Here is a 20086-nt window from a genome sequence, read left to right as displayed (position 1 = left end):
CAAAAGGTAAAATAAAAAAAAATTAAAAAAAAATAAATAAGAGTGGCCCAGGAAAATGCACTGCATTTCTACTGATGTAGTATTTATGCTTTGTTGAGACAACAGCTGTTTGGAATTTCTGTAATTCCTAGTCCTATTACATTTAAATAAGAGTGGCCCAGGAAAATGCACTGCATTTCTACTGATGTAGTATTTATGCTTTGTTGAGACAACAGCTGTTTGGAATTTCTGTAATTCCTAGTCCTATTACATTACTTATTAGATGTATCATCCTGTTGATTTTACTGATTTATATAACCTTGAGTCTCAGTGAGGAAGGCAGACTATAAATAACATAAATTATTCTCATAACCCTGCATCTGAAGTATGCATGCACACAGAAGTTTATAGCCAGAATAAAATGTTGTTGGTCTTAAAAGGTGCCACTGGACTCAAGCTTTGTTCATAATAACCCTGTGAGGTATTCAAGGCTGACAGTGACTGGCCCAAGTCTGAGCAGGCTAACATAGCCAATACCATTCTGATCCTGTCAAAATTCCACCAACTGATGAGATACCCCCAGGCTTCAAACTTCGGATTGGATGTTTTCCTTCCTTCTTTGTGCCTTTTTTTATAACAACTCATTGTTGAGAACTGCTGGTCCCAAGCAATGCTCCCTCTAAGCTGTGGAGTCTTGTGGGCAAAAATTCTACTTTGTGAGCTGCTGGCTTTAAAGTTGCGAGCGAGCAATCTGGCTGCTGCATAAATCAGTTTGCTCTGGAGCCCTCCTTCCTGAGCTAAGGCAAGAATATGTGAGCCGGGGGGGCTAAAAAACTGGGAGCTAGGTCACACTAACTCAGCTTAGAGGGAACACTGGTCCCAAGCATTAAAGCATTACTCTTAAGGTAAAGAACCATAGCTTAGTAGTAGTAGAGCATTTACTTTGCATGCAGAAGGTCCCAAGTTCAATTTCCAGTTAAAAGGATAAGGTAGTAGGGTGATATGAAAACCCTCTACCCAAGACCCTGGGGAACTCTGAATGTTCCTTTGTTCCAGGGGGGGGGGCAAGCAGAGCCCTAACTTGAATAGCCCAGGGTGGCCTGATCTCATCAGATCTCGGAAGCTAAGCAGGGCCGGACCTGGCTAGTATTTGGATGGGAGACCTCCAAGAACTACCAGTCATAATGCGTTGGCAGGCAATGGCAAACCACCTCTGCACATCTCTTTGCCTTGAAAACCCAAGTGGGTTCAATGGCAAACCACCTCTGCACATCTCTTTGCCTTGAAAACCCAAGGGGTTGCTATAAGTCAGCTGTGACTTGATAGCAAAAAGAAAGCCAGGAGATAGGATAAAACAGCTGGGAGAAAATGTCTACCCCCTTTGCATGCTGTGTGGGTTTTCCCTAAGTTTTGGACAGAGGGAGCATTCCAAATCTTGATCATCTATGTTAGCACATTATGCTGAATGTGTGAATCAGGTGTTAGGGTGCTGCAAGATTCTCCATTGCACTGCCTCCAAACTAAACATGGCTTCTCCCTTTGATATTAATTTCAATAAAGACAACTTTCACAGGCTACTCATGAGTTTCCAAAAGTGTCTGATGGGCTGCTTTTAGAAAATGAATACTGGACACTAGTGCAAGGTTGGTACAAACCAACAAAGCAGTTATTACATTCAGCACCTTAAACTGCTGCTACATTTTCCAGGAAAGGCATCACTTCATACTTTGATGTTAGTGAGAATATATTAACATACTGTAAAGTGTCCCCTCAAGTCGCAACTGACTCATGAAGACCCCATGAAGTACCACCTCTGAGGTTTCCAAGTCAAGGGACAAGCAGAGGTGGCTTGCCATTGCTTTCCTCTTCATAGCAGCCCCAGACATTCTTGATGGCCTCCAACCCAAGTACTGACCATGGTCAACCCTACTTAGCTTTCAAGATCTGACAAGATTGGGCTAGTTTAGTCTATCAGGACAACTACTATAGGCAAGTGATATACTGGCTGTATATTATTTAAGGAGAGGTGACACAGAAGCTTGATTCATGATGTAGCTGTTTTACTAATGAAAATTCTTGTTGCGCGCTGCAGTCATCCCAGAGCAAAAATGCATGCATGAAGTCACTCTAACAGAAGGGAATGCCCAGTGAAATAGTAACCATCCCAGTCTACAGCTGGTACTGGAACAGCTTCAAGTAAATGGTGACCCAGTTTGGTGTAACGGTTAAGTGCACAGACTCTAATCTGGGAGAACCAGGTTTGATTCCCCATTCCTCTACTTGCACCTGGCTGGATGACCTTGGGCAAGCCATAATTCTGGCACAGCTGTTCTTGAAAAAGAGCAGTTTCTGTCAGAGTTCTCCCAGCCCCACCTACCTCACAGGGTGTCTGTTGTGGGGAGGGGAAGGGAAAGGAGTTTGTAAGCCGCTCTGAGACTCCCTTGGGTAGTGGAAGGGCGGGGCATAAATCCATTATCTTCTCTCTTCTTTGTCGTCATACAGCATTATTAACTCTACTCTTGATACAACACACAGGGCTTGCAGGGCTACTACAACATTATTAACTACACTCGTGAAACAACACACACACGAACCTAGCCAAAATGTTCAAGAGGCCCAAACCTAGGCTTCAAAAGGCTCTTAAGACCAATTGAGAACACTCAGCACATCTTTCAAATGTGATGACAGTTAAAAGTCTGTATCTGAGGCTTAGTATCAGGCATTTCTCCTGCCAACCTAGCAGTTCGAAAGCAAGAAATTGCAAGTAGATAAATAGGTACCACTTCGGTGGGAAGGTAACAGCGTTCCGTGCGCCTTGGTGTTTAGTCATGCCGGCCACATGACCACGGAAACGTCTTCGGACAGCGCTGGCTCTTCGGCTTTGAAACGGAGATGAGCACCGCAACCCTAGAGTCGGATTCGACTGGCTTTCGAGCAAGGGAACCTTTACCTTTACCTATCAGGCATTTAAATCTTTAAATCATAGTTTAAGAGCATGTTCATTAATAATATTCCAAGCTGCATGGTGGATTAATGTGTCTGTATGTGCACTCTGATAAATAATTTTTCACACCTGACCAACAGCTATTGCTATGGAAGAGAATGTCACATATTACTTGCTACACATTGTTTGAAAGTGGGTATTTATTTGACAAAGGAATTTAGAAACACTTTCCTGAGTGATAAGAGGCCAGCTAGATGTTAAAGTCCACAGTAAGAACCGGCTCCAACTCCCAAAAGAACAGAAGTGCTTCTACTTAAAATAATAGGAAGAACTTGACAATGATGAAACGGCTCTTATCATTTACATTACCTTCCACGTTGCAGCCAGTTTTATTAAATTCAAGATAAGATCCTTATTGCAATTTAAAAATATATTTTAATGAAGGGAAAAAATACAAAGATGGGTAAGTTGGCAACAAATATCCAACTAGCATGACTTGACAGAACAAAAATACAACTGCACCTTCACACAATGTACTGTAATAAGCCTACAGCTTGAACGTTGCTGAGGTCTGTGACATGCCATTATAAATGTAGGTGTTATTAAAAATTACAAATTGTTTTGTAATGATTTTCACGATCTCCTGTGCAGCAGCTCCTGTAAAAACAGAAAGAAATGGAACAATTTTTTGAAGCAGTTGGAACTTTATAATTTAACTGATACAGCACCCGCCTGGCTCTATTGCAGTCCTACATTATCAGTAGCAGACATGGTATCTCAAGAGCCAGCATGTAGTGGTTAGACTGCTGGACTAGGATCTGGGTGACCCAGGTCTGCATCATCACACTGCCATGGAAACGCACTGGGTGACCTACAGCCAGTCACTCTCTTCTCAGCCTAACCTACCTTACATGGTTTTTGCAAAGATAAAATGGAAAAGGGGAGAATGGTGTAAGCTGCTTTGGGTCCCCTCTGGGGAGAAAGGTGGGGTATAAATGAAGTAGAGAAAACACCCATATCTAGAGGATGCTAGTAGATATGGGGCTATATATGTTGGAGGCTGTACTTGCAGAAAAAGGGGGAAGGGAAATGCTGCTTGATTCACCGCCACCCTTTAACCCACTTTCTGACTGAGAATGTGTCCCCACCACAGCATTGCCATTTCAGGAAGCTGGAAGGGGAAAGGTGAGAAAAGAGCTGCTCCATCCACAAAGAGCCCCTTTGCACAAAGCTGATCCTTCCACTGGGGTGAATCAAAAAGCCTTCGTGGAACATCTCACCAAGTATATAGTTTCCTGTCTGAATAATGTGTACACACTGGAAACCGTTTCAGAAATTATTTGGATTCTGTCCTTGCATAGATGCATGTATAAATGTTAGTTTCAGGTATAAATGTGTTTCACGTAGCTCTAATTCTACAAGGTAAATATTCCAGCTGCATACAGTTATACAACAGAAGTATGCATTCATTCATATGTGATGAAATCATACCAGTAAAAAGGACAGAACCCACAACCACATTAATCTTCTTACTTTATGACAGTGAAATTGTCCACTCAGTAGATCAGTAACAGGATTCTTACCTCCCAAAAACGCAGCAATGGTATGTGGCTCAGCAGCTCCATAGCGACAGCTGTACAAGAAAAACAGCAGTTGTCACACTTAGGACAGCGTAACAGGACAAACCTGTGTACCATTTCAGGTCTTCCCAGAGTCTTCTACTGCAGCCAAAACTGTTCAGGAGAGACAGTTTTCCCAAAGGAAATAGGCTGTCATTTTAACATGTCTGAAACGTTTCAGGCCCGTTTCTCCTATATTTCATTGTTTACTGGCTGTATTGTGATGTATTTATTATTGTTCTCTATTTTAAAAATCCAGGGTTTTTTGAAATTTTTTATATGTGTTATACTGTCCTTCTTTGGAACAGCCTGCCCGAATAAATACCATAGCCCAATTCTGTGGACAGCATACGGCTGTCTTATTTAGGCAGGCAGCTGAAGAATATTAAGTAGTATGCTATGGTTGTGCAGGAGATGAGGACATGATGTTGCTATAGCCTGTGAAGTTGATTTGTTTGGTTTTATGCTTTGTCTGCTAAGCCACTTTGAGTCTCCAGGCATGGTGAGAAAAATGGCATAAAATGTTGTAATAAATAAGACTGAGGAAAGTGATATTTTTTCTTTTGTATGATACTCACAACTCATGGATATAGTCATCCTTCACTGTTACAGGTAACCCATATTCTTGAAGAAAACTATTGAGACAAATTTTCAGTTTTCCAATATCATCCTCCACTTGGTAGTTATAAACCCCTGGGGAGAAAAATCAATTATACTTAAAGCTAACATTTCAGTAACAAAAACAGGATATACTCTTGAAAGATAAAAGGTGAAGTAGGAAGTTTTACTACCAGACTCGATTATATCTTTGCAATTTAATACATCAAATACACAGAAGTTTAATAATGGTAAGACCCCCTTACCAAGATTTGCAATCAGTTTACATATTCAAGAACCTGTAACACTGAATATTATTAACCGTATAAATTATCATCTCCTAGAATACTTGTTCACTAAATCTATATTACACTCAAATAAATTGCTGGCATTAAAGCTTCTGTTTGACCTGTGGAGCAGAAAAAACAAAAAGCAATGCTGCATGAACTACCACGGCCACCGCCCTGGAAAATGGTAAAGCAAATTGGGTATTATTAAAATAAGCTTACCTGGATATCTTCCATGGTGTTTAAAAAATCTATCCACAGCACGTAACATTAAGTAAAGCACCATCTCACTATCTGGATTGTCCACATGAGAAACTTAAGGGAGAGAAAAGGTCAATCTGTAATTCATTTAATGATCTGAGGAAGAGCAACACATCAATAACAATTCAGGTTGCTTTAACTGAATGCATTTTTGCAATTTCACTATGTATAAGCAACCCAAAACTTTGAATTCTGCATCTAAGAATAAAACTGCAAGTTTATTAGCATCACATCAAGTAGACTCCAAGGTAATATTGAGGAATTTCACATTACCCTTTTAAACCCGTTTTGAAGCCGTTTTTGATCCGTCATGGAGTAAACCGGTATAGGGCTGCCATTTCACACATGGCTTTCCCCTTCCGGTAATGAGCTGGATCTGAAGCGGTTTGCCATTTCAGACTGCACCGCTTTTCCCCCGCTGTTTTTCGCCCGTGCGGGCGATCTCCGGCTTTTTTTTTTTAACGTTCGCTTTATAGCGCTATAGCACTATAACAAAACACTCAGTACACTCAGTGATTATTAACCAAGATGGCGTAACATGTCATGCAGGCTCAGGCAATTACACGCTCCTAGGCGGTTTGGCTCAATACTTCATGTAACAGCAGAAATGAGGACAGCAGCTACAAGATGCACTGTGCTGCTACTTTTTCTTCTTCCGGACCTAAGTAGGCCTTTATTTTCATATCAATATTTGCAAATAAATTGCAATCAAAGAAACCTACAGATAATGTAGTGAACTCATCTTACTTATCTCATCTTTGTTTGAAGTATTCAAGCCGTACTCTTCAGAAAGGGACCGGCACCGCACTACTCGAAGAAATGCTGAATTACTGCGTGGGGGGTGTGGGGGGGGGGGGGGGGGGAAAACACATATAGCATTTTTATCACAGATATCACTTTTCAAAACAAACTTTATTCATTCCTTAGAGATGAATTATTGTAATACAGGTGAATCTGCCATTCCTTCAGGTTTGTAGAGAAATCCCCCAAATCTGTCCCTAGCTCCATTTTCCAGATCTACCAATCCACACTCTACGACCCAGTTCAGAATTAGATATATGATACATTCAACTTAAATACTTATCACAGAGCTGTGTAGCATTCTGCTGCTAATATCCCACCAATGAGCTACTCAGTCTTCTGGTACCTGCAGTTCCTTTACTTTTTATCATCAGACATAATTCACAGAGTTGCTACCAACAGCTTTTCCCTAACATTTGTCAATACTCTTCAACTCCCTGTGAAGTCTAGAGGATTCAACTACTGGTCACACACATCAGAAAAACGAGGCAAGCTCCACAAAAATTTGATGCAGGCATTTTAGGTGAGCAGACGTTTCCTCCACTCACTAGAATGATGCCAGCAGCTTTGATTACAAGCTGGAAGGGCAGCAACATAGCTGTCAACAAGACAGTGCAGAGCTGGTGAAGGCTTTTTATGCACATACCAGAGCTGCATGTGCACTGAACCTCCCATGTGAGAAAGAAGCTCCTACATCAGGGTATACATCCACCGCACAAAGCATGCTGGAGTACCTACTAACATTTACTAGAGCACACTATTAAAACAAAGCTTTAAAAATGAAGAATACTTACAAAGTAGTTTTAACTCTCTCTGAGAAATGGATTCTGGTGCCTATGAAATAAAAGTATCATTAAATGCAGTTGTCAGGTGGTAACTACTGCCAAAAGTAAAATTTTCTTGTTGTTCAGACACATGTCTCATTTCTACTGCCAAAAGTAAAATTTTCTTGTTGTCCAGACACTGATGTCTCATTTGGCATTAGTAGAAGCAAGTATAAACCCACTTGAGCCACCGCAGCTCCTTCTGGCATTAGTACAAGCAAGCAATAAATTACTGAGGAGGAGACAGTGTGGTGCAGCAGAGTGGTCCACCGGGCCTGGGAAGACTGAAATTCAAAGCTCCACTTGCCATGAATCATATTGAATGACAATGGACCAGTCATTGTGTCTCAGCCTAACCTACTGTCACAGGTTTCCCGCAAGAATAAAATGGAGGAGGGGGAGGACCATGTAGGCTACCCTAAACTCCTTGGAGAAAGGGCAGAATAAAATTGTAGTAAACAAACAAGCAAACTTCACTGGATTCTGAAATATTTTTAAATAGCTGACATGAAAAAGTAATATTTTAGTGTGAATTTACTCACTACATGCTGTTTCTTGTGTTATGTTAAGGGATTTGGTGGTAATGATAAAAGCCTCAGCCACTGATTGGATGAGGTGCTCTGATATCAGAGAGAGGCACAGTAAATAGGGTCAATAGAAAAGAAAAAGCAGAAAACAGATGTTATGTGAACAAAATGAAGAGAGAAACACAACTGCTTGATCGTATTTATATCCTGCCTGTTCTTTCTTCCAGGAGTTCAAGGCAGCTTACATACAATTCTCAAGAGGTCATCCATCTGAGCCCTTACCCACCTGCCCCCCTTAAGACTACAGTAGCCTCTCAAATGTTAAAAGTCAGTTGTAGTGTTAAAAGGCTTGTTGATTCCCGGGGCTGTTAAACAAGAGGGGCACTCTGGATTGGACTGTTATATAGGAATCATCATTTTGTGTAAATAAAGGGCACAGAGATTCAATTCATAAGGTTTCACTGAGCTCACCTTGCCTATTGACTGTAACATCTTAGCAGCATAGTTACCCACAGCTTCAGCATCTTTCTTTGCTTTCTCACGGTACCTTAAAGGGAAGGCAAAAAAGTTCTTTAACTACCTTCACTACTTTCTAAGAATCAGTGGTTCATTTTCACTCTGGACATGGAGAGTCAGACCAGTGTTACACTTTCTAACAGTGGCATATGGAACAGATAACAGTCAACTGGCCCATGAACTCACACCAAAATATACATTTACATAGTTGTTCTTACTACTTTCTAATGGCTTTATATACATACAAATCAGATTCACTGCTTATAAAAAGAAATTTGATAAACTGCTCTAGAAACTGCCCAGAACTACCCGCCTGAATACATGCTATCAGTAACACAAACATCAGGGGACCAAAAACATTTCAATCTAAATTCCAGAGGGACAGCCATGTTCACCTAGCTTCAAACGTAGAGACAGAGTGTTACAGAACATCAAAGACTCTCAGATTTAACAAAGCTGCCTCCCTCCCACCTCCAGCTGTTGTGCCAGTTATGCCAATTCTGCTAGTCTGACTGAACTAGCATGATCAATTTAAGAAACTGATACAGCCCCAGTGTGGATTGTGCTGTGACATGTGCCATGTCAGTGTGCCCCTCAAAGGCCCTCAAAGAACTGTTTTTATAATCTTTGAATATAACAAAAAAATACGTTGTTGGCCTTGGGGTATAAATCTCATCTTCTGGGTTCAGTTTCCAGCCAACCCCATGCCTGGAGGGCTCAAGTGATTCTGCATGCAAAGCAGTTCCAGTTAAAAGTCCCAGGCTGAAGGTGATATGAAAGGCCTCCACCTGGGACCTTGGAGAGCTGCTGCCAGTCAGAGTAGGCAAGACTGACCTTGACAGACCAATGGTGTGATTCGGTATAAGGCAGCTTCATGTGTGTGTATGTCAGCACTAAAGTACTTTGATACCAAGTAGCTTGTAAGTTACTGGTAGCTTGCTGGCTGCTGCAGAGAATCCCCTAGAAGATAAGGAACAGATCTCTTCTAGGCCTTTTTTCAAGCATTTATTTCACAGGATTTTTCTCTGCAAGGCTCAGCTGACAGATGCATTTCCAGTGCCCATGTTCTGTTTCTAGGACAGAACAGAATTTGGCAAATGCTGGTATAAAACAATAAGTTTTGTTTGTTTTAGAAGACCAGGTTTTTCATACAGGGAAAGTGTAATTAGCAAGAGAAGGGAAGTTGTGGTTTACATTTAAAAAAACAGGTTCCAGCACTTTGGTACACAAGCATTCTCCAATTTAGAAATGATCTGTTAACACAATCAAATGGACAGGGAAAAGCTTCAAAGGGGTCACCTGCATGAACCTATAGACAGTGCTGATACTTATACAAAATGTCCCTCGTTGTCAGAAAGCCATTTACCACCATTAACATAAAGCCAAACAGGTGTAAAGAGCACTTACACATTTTGTAATTTGATAAATTTACCAGAATCAGCTATCATATCAGGAATTGTACCCCTGACAGGTAAGTTTCCTTGACCTTCTTTTGCCACAAATTCTTTCAGAGCTCGGGCCAAAATCCAAAAAGATGGTGTCTAAAAAAAAATTTAAAAGATGCACAGATTACAGTACATGGGTTTTTCCACCCAGAAATGAAGAAGGCTGGATAATAACTGGACACGCCTCTACTACCTGCTGTGAGAGACTGGTGCAGCAGTTGTCATTCAAGATGTCTTCAATACAAACTGGAACCTGTAATAAAAAAGCAGGAAGTACACCAACAATCTTCCCAAGAATAGTTTTGTTCAGTATTTCTATTGCTAGAATATCAGGGGGAAGGGATTCTTCTTTACCTTTGTAGGAATAACAGCTGTATTCACATTTTTAATAGCTTCTTCAAAGTTTTCTTCATCTTCTTGGACTCCACTTTCATTCTTCAAGATACCTAACAAGAAACAGATTACTAACTGGAGCAATACTGTGATAATAAGGTTGTTTAGATCCCTTTTATGTTTATTATGTTAAAATGTTATGTCATAGTTGGATATATGCTGTTTATCCTAATAAAAACTATTTTTAAAAAGCAGTTTATGTTAAAACAAACATATATGTGTATACTGTAGACACATACAGTATATAAACTTAAAAATCCAACTTAAGACCAGAAAATTCCACCAGCAACTTTCAATTCACTGTCAAAAGCAATTGATTCACACTTACCTTGCCTAATCATCTCCCGGAAGGCTTCCTTTTCCTTGTAGTTCCTGGGTATCTGACCACCATTCTAAATTGGAGAGGGGAAAAACCATAACAGTTATATATTTGATTCATGTAAAAACTACACAGAGTCAATCATTAGAAGCTGACTGAAGTGAGGAAGACCAAGCAGCAAGATGCTACTGACTCTTTATCTGTGTTCAAGCATGTAACAGAAATTGTGGATTGGGTCAATAATTTCCATATGTTTAAGTCCTCATCTGATCATATGACAACAAGGATAATTAAACAGTTTTCTAAAATCACTAGAGATGACAAAACATGGCAGACAAAAGGACCCAAGCCAAGAGTGTGGGGGCAGAACCAGTCCTGTCCCAGTCCAAAAACAAGAACATGGGTTCATGCACAGGAAGCCACAAGGGAGCAATTTCAAAGAATGGAAGGTCTCTGCATATCTCCTACGCCCTATCCAGACTCTCTCATCTCCTGCACAATGCAATTTCCTTGCACTCCAACCAGGAGTAACCTGAGCAGTTTAACGGAAAGGAAGGTCTCTTGAGGGGGCTAAGGGAGGCACACACAGACTGCCCAATCCCCTACACTGCTACACACCTGCTAATGCACTTGTGTTGAGAGGGAGAGGAAGAAAAGCCTCACTTGCAAGATTCTGTGCCTGAGAGATGCACCTACGTTAGACCATATCAGGCCCAATGTTCATCCCTTCCAAATCCACGGATAGTGCTTGTTTACTTTTTGGGGAGCGATCCAGCTCAGTTAAGCTCTACACATTTCATTCAAGCCCAGTGGAATTTAAACAGGCCTGGTCTACACTTGCAGCAGAATGAGGTGGCAGAATTCTGAGTAGGTAAAACGGGCTGTACCATTTCACCGGGGGGGAGGGGGGGGTGTCACAGTTTTAAAACGCACTGCAGATTTTTAAAGAAGCACCATCAGGGAGAAATATTCTAACTAGTATTCCCACTTATTGGGAATTAATGTAGGTGACCTTTGAGGAAAAACTGTAGTCCTTCACATATCTCCTCAGCACTCTTCCGCTGTACTCAGCCTCTGTCCTGCAAGTGTGTAAATGCCCCTTCTCTTCAGAGGCATGCATAATTTCAGAGTTCTCCAGCATCAGACATTAAAAAATACATTAGGATAATGTCACAATTTTACATACCTCTTTATACCATTTCTCTAGATATTTAGCTACAATTACAATCCATGGAGTGTGGCTGTGGTCCTGCAAACACAAGGAAACATTGGGAGATTCAGTCATGGATATCTCACATAACTTATTGTTTAGCTCTGAGTCTGCATGCAATTCTCCCAGTTAATGCTGAGACTGGTCATTCTGTCCTATATTTGGAAATTCCAACACTATTCAAGTGAGCTCTTAATGCTCAGATTCTTTTAGCTATTTTTTCCATTTATTTAATGCTCAGATTCTTTTAGCTATTTTTTCATTTATTCAATCCTTCTTGGGCTGTCTGCCACAGCTACATGAGGATATTAGAATGGAAGCATGTTGAGAAGGCAAGGCTTTCACAAACCATTCGCCCAAACTTTTTTTAAAATGAACAGCTCACACATTATTTACAGGGAACAAGCACATGCATTTTTCTAGCAACCACAGGAAATCCTTAAATATAATAAATCAGGATCTATAGTAGTACATGTTTACACTGCATTTTTAAAATGAATCTTTTGGAAGGCAGTGGTTGCAAGTTTGCTTCTTCTGGAGTAAATCCAAAGTTTACTTGCGTACTGCTGAACAGAAGTCAGAGCTCATACTGACCTTTTTTTCCATGTGATCCAAGTCGTAAGAATGAATATGCTCTCGTAGTTCTGGAAACGGGTTATCCAGTCTCAAATCATCCAACGTGTTATCAGGGTGAGACTCTATAACTGTTAAAACATTAAGAGAATCTTAGCTTTTCTTTCCATTTTAATAAAGGGCATTATTACCCACCCACCCCAGATATTAATGGCTGCTGTGGAAGTCATCAGAGGGAAGGGAGGCAACAGCAAGGCCAGGCCTCCATGGTTCCTTGATCAAAATCCAGCCAAGAACCCTCCCCTTAAAAACCTTTTTGTATCATACGTCAATTGCTGTGAACTGCTCTTTGAGCCATTTTTTTAGCTCAGAAATCTGATAACACCACACTACAAATAAATGATTGTAGTTGAATTTGGATACCAATACAGCTTTCTACAATCACACAACACCCTTTACTTGAAGTGACAACAACATACATTACAAAAGTCCTTAAGGAAAACACACAGTTTGAAACTGGAGGATCTCTTGTATCTTTCAACCTAATCCTAACTTGGTTGTTATATTTAGTGCTTAGCAGGTCATACCTGTTCCTGAAATATTTTGCTGACATTGTATTTGTATATAAAGTCCTATTATTCTGTGAAAAATATGAAAAATGCTGTAATATTTTTGAACATGGAAAAACAATTAAAAATATATTTTGCTGATATCTACATCACCAATAAATGCAGACACACAAGTATATGAGCACCTCATAAAACCAAGCATGTGTGATGTGAAACTGTGTAAGCGAGTTCAATATTTTTAGAGCTTCTTTTAAGAGCAGGTGAAACCTTTAATCCCTTGCTAAATCTCTTACCTTGATGTTCTTTGATAACTATTCGCATGTATCCGACTAATCCATAAGTCCTACAGACTAGCAGTGGGATGTTGTAATTCCATAGAACTTCAGCTAGCCGGAGTAACGTACTGTAAAAACATAAGATAATGGGTTGGAACCAGGACAGATGGCAAACTGCTGCTAACACAAGAGATATTTGGCTGTCCTCAACCTCCTGGTTCTGACCTAGCGGAACTCTCTGCTAAACATCCATGCCCTGCAGGATCTAGTTCAGTTCCGCGGGGCTTGTAAGGCAGAGATGTTCCACCAGGCTTACGATTCAGGACAGTTTTTTAATCAACTTTTTTTTAATCAACAGACTTAATCAGCCTGGCCTCTTTTTTCCATCCACTCCCCACCCCCCACCCCCCGGGTAAGAATAATTGGTTTCTAGGTACCTTTTGGAATTATTATTGTATGAATGTTTTTAATTATTTAAATTCCATTTAAATGTTGTACACCACCCTGAGCATCAAGTATTAGGGGAGGGCAGTCTAAAAATCAAATTTATAAATAAACAAACAAACACCCGAGCGGCACAATAACTACAAGGTTATACAGAAGTTCCCATGCTTCCACTACCTCTAGTGCCAAGTGGGAGAACTTTTTAAATTTCACTTTTTAGTGCAGCACTCTAACACAAAATACAAAACACCTCTACATGCAGATGGCATTTTGGGATTCAGTCTTTCATTTTCTAAACAATTGTTTCGAAAACCTGCAAGACTGGACTTTTCCTCTAAATAGCAGGATGCAGCATACTTTTCTGTCAAATACATGATACTACGATATATGTTAAAACAGCCAGGAAACAATTCTTTAAGTACCTCAAATGATCTCATCTCTCTGAAACAACTGAAGCTTTTTTTAAACAGCTTGGCAAAACAAATAGCACCAGTTAAGGCAGGGGAAAAAAAAGAGCTAGCATTCTACCAGGTTTTGTGAAAATCCAACTTGTTCATTATCCAGACAAATCAAGCAGGGGATGCTTGTGCAAAGAATAGTAGCTTAGTATGTTTATTAAGTGAGAGGAAGGATGTAGAACATCAGAGCTTCAATGCCATGTTCCCCATGGAGCTAAACTAACCATTCAACAGCAAACAACCCATGTTACCACTTCTGCCTACAAAGCTGTGTGCAAGAGAGAAAGAAGCAAAGCAATGTGTAGATGTGTATGGCTTAACCTTCTCATGATTATTACATTTCCAGCATAGCAAGCAAGGCCGAATAGCTGGAGCAGATCCTTCTCCCTTGCAGAAGAGATGAGGCAGTCCTGCTTTCCACCCTCATTTCCTACCAAACTCCAGCTCTTATCTAGGCAATTTCAAAGCAGATGTTATGTTTTCCACTGATGAACAGACATGGAGCTATATACAGGTTGAAGACATTAAGAATTAACACATAAAACCAAACTAGAGTTTCAGACAATGAAAACAATCAGCTCAACATTCACTTACCTTTCTGGGAGCTGAGTTGCAATCACGATGTTAAACCGACAGAAAAATGAGGGATCATTGTCTAGAAGCGTATCTGGATTCTTAAGAAATGCAAAAGATGCACATATTTGATCATACAGTAAAACAAAAACAAAAAAATCAAAATTAGCATTAATGGGTCAGGATTACGTTCCACTAATGACTGTCCTTCTCTCTCGAGCAGAGAGTCTCCTGTCAACACTAGAGGCTTTTCCACCAGAAGCAGAGAATCTTGCATTGACAAAAGCTTCCTAACATGGAAGGAAAGCATCACTATTACCAATCAGAGCCAGAGGATCCAGCCAACATTAGGTGTTTAGCTAAGGTCCCCCTTTCTAAATTGCAGTCATATTTTATTATGTACAGATACACAAAAGTAATTTGAATTTCATCTTTCCCCCAGTGATTTGAAATCTTTCTAAATTACAACTATAAAAATGAACCTTCTGGTCCTAAACGTGCACGCACTGCTTGCAAGATGGGAACGGAGCCTCCCAACCAAAGCTACATCAGCCTGCCTGGTGCCCCATCCACTGCACCAGAGGTTGCTGCAACACACACTTTTTCTTTCTTCCTTTTTTACAGCTTCACTAAGAACTGCAGAGCCCAGCCTGTCAAACCCACACTGCACCGACATATCATCAGGGCCCTGTGGGACCTTCTGCAGTTCCGCAGGGCCTGTAAAACGGAGATCTTCCACCAGGCTTTTGGAGCCGCCGCCACCACTAACAACTGACAACTTGAGACGGCCTGCCCCCCCCCCCCCCGGGATTTCTAACTACAGCCTGAGCCAGCTGCCTAAGATGACCTAAGAAGACCAAAGAGCTGACTGTGAAGAGAGAGAAGTGTGTCACAACTACCACTGTGAAATTGTTGAAATTACTTTATTATATCTATGGCTTAAATGGTTTAAGAATTGCTTAATTGTTTTTGTTAATCTATTTTATGTGTATTGTAAAATTTTGGTTGTTATATGTAAGCCATTCTCAGCCGGGAGAGCGGGGTAGAAATTTAATAAATCAAATCAATCATCTAACAAAAAACAAGACATGGCTGGCAATTTAAAATTCAGCAGAATTATGCTTTTTAGCCAGGAGCATCCCACTGAACAAGGTAACGTCATCACAGGGAAATATGGTGATGGGAGCTACAACTGAGCTGACTCAGCTATACATTTTCCTACATTTGTAATCCTCCTGTTTCATGTCACTAATATAGGTGGATAGATGAATCACCCATTCTCTTATACTTCTTTAATACACTCACACTCCAGAACTCAATTGGCACAAACCTCTTCCACAAAGTTTCCTGAGACATCACTGTTCAATTCTTGCAATAGTTCCGTGGTGCACTGGGCTCGATTCTATTGAACATACACAAAAAAATCAGATTTGTTAGAAACCTACAGTAGCAATCCTGTACATACTTACTTCCAACTAAGTATGCACAGAGCTGGGCAGCATGTTTGAATTCTGACCTCAGGGCTTTTGTGTGGACACTCTTTTAGATCCTTTTAATGCAGTCAGAGAGATATGAAATCACAGGAACAAAAAAATGTCTGACAGTGACTAATGAGTGCTGGACAGTCTGAAAGCTTAGCCTATTGGTTGATCTGCTATGATGTCATGGAATGTTGAGCAATAAAGACAAAGACAAAGAGGATAACCTGCACATATGCATGTGTGTAGTGTGCAGTGATGGTGGCAAGTACTATAATGAAGAGATTCTGAATTTAGAATGAACTAATTAGAATGATGCTTTCCATGAATTTGCATAGGGCTTCCAATTGTTCTTACAAAATCTGCAAGCAGGTTACCTGTATTAAAGACACAGTTCTTTATTACAAAAGGAAAGAAAACATATACTGCCTCAGATGGTACTGCAAAATCAGTTTTTCAATAGTTGCATTTAAAACGACTTTACCTGGCCAATATTGCTTCTTTGCAGGAAAAAACTGAAAAATATAAACAAAAAACATTAATTTAAAATTTCATTTAAGATGGAAAAAATTCCAGTAATCAAATATACCAATTTATTAAATATACCACTTTGAAGAAAAAAATACTCTAATCTCCCAGTCCATAAAAAATATAACAGCAGCAGATGAGATTTGGATAACAGGTCCATTTTTCTCATTTTAATTTGTTTCAGGTTCTTTATATCTTAAGATTTTATTTACTCAACAGGAAGTGGTGGTGGCTACAAGCATGGATGGCTTCAAAAGGGAATTAGATAAGCATACGGAGCGGAGGTCCATCAGTGGCTATTAGCCACAAGGTATAGATAGGGACTCTGGGGCAAGTGATGCTCTGTCTTCTTGGTGCTTGGGGGGGTCAACAGTGGGAGGGCTTCTAATGTCCTGGCCCCACTGGTGGACCTCCTGATGGCACTGGTATTTCTGACCACTGTGTGATACAGAGTGCTGGACTGGATGGGCCTTTGGCCTGATACAAAAATGGCGTCTCTTATGTTCTTATGCCTAATTCTTATGTTTCCAATATCCAAAGGACTCCTTCTGTTGAATCCAATCCCATGGTTTCAGATCTAACCAACAATTAATCATTCTCACGCTGATGAAAATACTACAAACTTGTATAGAAACACACACCTATTTCCGACATCTTCACCAGTCACTTGACTCCCATCGACAACCGTAAACGATCCAACTCCTTGAAGACGAAAGCAAATGTGATACTTATATCAAATTTCAATTCCTATACTACATGATTTTTTTTTAGCTTTGCTTTATATTTATACCTGGCAGTACTAGGTTTTTGAGAATCTCTTGTCCCGTGGCAGTCGCACAGATCAAACAAACATGAGCAAGTTCTAAAGCTTCTTGTCCATGGTCACCCCATAACCTGCAAGACAAACACAGAGGTCCAGTTCACACATTAATGCAAAAGCATGGTTTAATTATGGTTTGCTTCGAACTGGAGGTAGCTAACAAATGTTTTTTCAAATCCCAGTTTACCTCAACAATGGCTGGGGTCATCTACTTGGCTGGCACAGGGAACCAAATCTATAAAGATTCAATTAGACTAAACCATGACTATTTAATTAGAGGGGGAGAATGAGATGAGAACAGTAACATTAGTTGGAGGAGGAAGAGGAAGAGATTGGATTTATATCCCGCCCTTCACTACCCAAAGGAGTCTCAGAGCAGCTTACAAACTCCTTTCCCTTCCCCTCCCCACAACAGACACCCTGTGAGGTAGGTGGGACTGAGAGAACTCTGACAGAAACTGCTCTTTTTCAAGAACAGCTGTGCCAGAACTATGGCTTGCCCAAGGTCATCCAGCCAGGTGCAAGTAGAGGAGTGGGGAATCAAACCTGGTTCTCCTAGATTAGAGTCCGTGCACTTAACGACTACACCAAACTGGCTCCCACTTTTGACGTCTGCCCTGCTTTAATGTATCTAGGCTGCTGCACTGATTAATTATGTTATAACTGCTTTACTTGCTCTTTTAACATTTTATCATATTTATTATTTTACTTTGGATTACTTTATTTTAACCATGTCTATACTTATGCATAGTATATGTCTATATTTATGTACAGGAACTGTGGTGGCTCAAATGGTTAAGATGCTGAACTGCAGGCTGTGTTCAGCAGTTCGAGACCCGAGTGTGCCGCATGACAGAGTGAGCTCCCATCTCTAGTTCTTTGGCTTTGAAACAGAGATGAGCACCGCAACCCTAGAGTCGGACTCGACTGGCTTTCGAGCAAGGGAACCTTTACCTTTATACTTATGTTATATTCAAATAATGTTAAGCTGATTTGGAAACACACGTATATACCAGGTCAATTTGGGGGTATATGAAAACACTTCCAAAGTTGGGGATTAAACCTGCTCTAGTAGAGAGATCAAGATGGGTAGCCACATTAGTCTGCCTGTAGCAGTAGAAAAGAGCAAGAGGCCAGTAGCACCTTAAAGACTAACAAAATTTGTGGCAGGGGATGAGCTTTCTAATGCTCTAGAAGGGATGTAGAAGAAGAAGAAGAGATTGGATTTATACCCCGCCCTTCACTACTCAAAGGTGTCTCAGAATGGCTTACACACTCCTTTCCCCGCCCTCCCCACTACAGACACCCTGTGAGGTAGGTGGGGGTGAGAGAGCTCTTGACAGAAACTGCTCTTTTTCAAGAACAGCTCTTATCAGAACTATAGCTTGCCCAAGGTCATCCAGCCAGGTGCAAATGGAGGAGTGGGGAATCAAACTCGGTTCTCCCAGATTACAGTCCACACACTTAACCACTACACCAAACTGGCTCTACACCATACTGGCACTACACCAAACTACGCACTTAACCACTACATCAAACCACTACACCAAACTGTAATGGAATAAATGATAGTGAAATATGTAAAACAACAATAAGTTATTGTTATCAGAGCTTTTTTTCAAGGGGAACTTGCTGGAACAGAGTTCCAGAACCTCTTCGACAAATTTTTTTTTTCAAATGTTTAAAAGTTCATGAGTTTTCTGTATACAGATTTAAAACTTCATTTCCCACCTGAGAGTTTCAGCACCTCTTTTTCAAAACAAAAAAAAAGCCACGGTTGTTATTGTTACTATTAGCTTGCTTGCCATGCTCGCGGTTGGGCCCTTGCATCTCCAAAAAGGCCCCAAGTACATTCCTAGGAAGACTTACCGCCTTCCAAGTCCACAGAAGCCAGAGGGCTCAAAAGAGGACAACTCTGCCGGCTTTATTATTTATAGAAATGGGCCTGCATGGGATGGCACCCCAAACCAGCAGGGTCCCAGGAGCCAACGAGATGCCGGTGCAAGCCCACAGTGCGTCACTAGGCAACCGCCAAGCCCCCTGCCTGGCACAAGCACAGCCTTTGCAACCCACCCGCGGCCTGCTCCCCTGTTTTGAGGGGGGGGGGGCCGCCCCGGAGGAAAGCACGGAGGGCACTTTCCTGCTTGCCAGCACCCAGCCCCGTTCCCCTTGCCCTTCAGGCCGACCTGAGCTGCCGGTCATAGCGCTGCTCCTTCGTGCTGACTCTACCCGGCTGTTGTTGCGGCTGCTGCACGGCCGCCGCCATGATGCCCGCTGCATTCACTTCTCACCCGCCCCGGCTCAGCCACCGCAGATCTTCTCCTGCGCCTCCTCGAGTTATCCTGAAGAGGGAGCTCGAGCGCAAAGCCGGCCCCAAACGCGCCTGCGCAGCCAAGCTTGTAATGATGCTTTCGCCTTTTCCAAAAAAAAAAATCACAAATACCAACGTTGTCTGAGTCCTGGGGCACCGTTAAGACCAACAAAGTTTAATTCTGGGTATAAAGTTTCACGGAAGCTTAAACCCAGAATTAAACTTGGTTGGCCATAAAGGTGCTCCTGGACCCAAACTTTGTTCTGTTGCTTCAGACCAACAAGGCGACCCACCTGAATCTACCTGCGTCTTGCGCGCCTGCGGAGAGTGAGAGA

General features: G+C 41.2%; 1 protein-coding gene across 1 annotated transcript; it reads right to left on the bottom strand.

Moving 5' to 3' along the window:
- Positions 1–3121: 3121 nt before the first annotated feature.
- Positions 3122–19739, bottom strand: NAE1 (NEDD8 activating enzyme E1 subunit 1). The gene is made up of 20 exons (XM_015424267.1): positions 19627–19739; positions 17411–17514; positions 17262–17322; positions 16577–16607; positions 15945–16016; positions 14636–14715; positions 13158–13267; positions 12317–12426; positions 11699–11761; positions 10522–10585; positions 10155–10246; positions 9994–10053; positions 9763–9896; positions 8311–8386; positions 7282–7322; positions 6435–6520; positions 5649–5741; positions 5121–5235; positions 4507–4556; positions 3122–3580 (listed from the first exon to the last, which is right to left on the bottom strand). The coding sequence occupies exons 1-20, from the start codon at positions 19704–19706 to the stop codon at positions 3471–3473; spliced, it is 1632 nt and encodes a 543-aa protein (XP_015279753.1). The 5' UTR covers positions 19707–19739; the 3' UTR covers positions 3122–3470.
- Positions 19740–20086: the final 347 nt, after the last annotated feature.

This window comes from Gekko japonicus, unplaced genomic scaffold (genome assembly GCF_001447785.1).
Source record: "Gekko japonicus isolate JY-2015 unplaced genomic scaffold, Gekko_japonicus_V1.1 scaffold2169, whole genome shotgun sequence".
In the NCBI taxonomy this organism is placed as follows: Eukaryota; Metazoa; Chordata; class Lepidosauria; order Squamata; family Gekkonidae; genus Gekko; species Gekko japonicus.
The sequence above is the reverse complement of the archived record's forward strand: the minus strand, read 5'-3'. Positions and strand labels throughout refer to the sequence as shown.